At 24.9% G+C, this 1,052-nt stretch overlaps 1 protein-coding gene across 1 annotated transcript; it reads right to left on the bottom strand.

The window, feature by feature from the left end:
- Nucleotides 1-453: 453 nt before the first annotated feature.
- On the bottom strand, nt 454-1,044 carry PRSY57_0026900 (rifin; the record flags this gene model as incomplete). The annotated part of the gene is made up of 1 exon (XM_020114326.1): nt 454-1,044. A coding segment is annotated over one exon (591 nt), but the record flags the coding sequence as incomplete, so codon positions are not given.
- Between the last annotated feature and the right edge of the window lie 8 nt (nt 1,045-1,052).

Raw genomic sequence — 1,052 nt, 5'->3', positions numbered from 1 at the left:
AAGAATAATATTATTAATTAAAATTAGATTTATTTATTAGTTTATATTATATTAATATAATTTTATTTTAAATAATATATCAATATAAGATTAATTATATTATATATTCCATTACATTATTATTTTATATGAGAAATTTAAAATATATATATTGCAAGGTATTCTTAATGAGTGCATAATGAATAAATATTTATGTATAAATATACAAACAATATATATTTATATAAAATCTTTATTAAGAAAAAATATATATAATTTACACTCATTTCACTAAAAAAAAAATAAATAAATATAAATTAATTAATTTAATAATTACATAAGAATAAACAAAAAAAAAATTATATGAAAAAAATAATATAATGTTATAAAAATTTAATTATACTAATATGCTTGTATTATAAATCTAAAATTCACAAAACATTAAATTGAATTTAATATCATGGAACCATATATTTATTGATTTAATAATTTTTTGTATTGGGATTTTATATTCATTTTTTTTTTTCGTCGATAACGTAAAACTAAATAAATTATTATCATAACTAAAACTATAATTAATATGGCAAGGACGGAGTAACCAATTGCACTGTACAAATTGGAACTTGTAGTTGCTACCTCACCAAGTTTACCAGTTTTAATACTTTCGGTTATGGAAGCAGTCGTATCTTTAGCGGCTTGTGCAACTGGACCTAACCATGCATTAACATTAGTTCCTATTGCACTACACGCCTGATCCATAGAGGTACCATAATCATTGCACGTTTTTCCAGTTGAATTGATGGCATTTGTAACAGCATTAACAAGACTAGGGATAGTATTATAATTTGATCCATCAATGAAATTTGACCACGGTACATTTTTTAATTGAAGAAAAGCAGATGTACCTTTTATTTTTGCAATTGCTGCTTGGATACCTGCTTTTATACCCTCCTCAGTAGCGAATTCAAATGCGGAAACCGTAGCAGCTTTTGTCAACTCATTTACAGCAACTGCACCAAATATTCCAACACTTGCTGCAACACCTCCTAGCCCACACCCACACATAAGACATC

Source organism: Plasmodium reichenowi, assembly GCF_001601855.1.
Source record: "Plasmodium reichenowi strain SY57 chromosome Unknown, whole genome shotgun sequence".
NCBI classification, from domain to species: Eukaryota; Apicomplexa; class Aconoidasida; order Haemosporida; family Plasmodiidae; genus Plasmodium; species Plasmodium reichenowi.
This window is presented reverse-complemented; position numbering and strand designations above follow the sequence as displayed.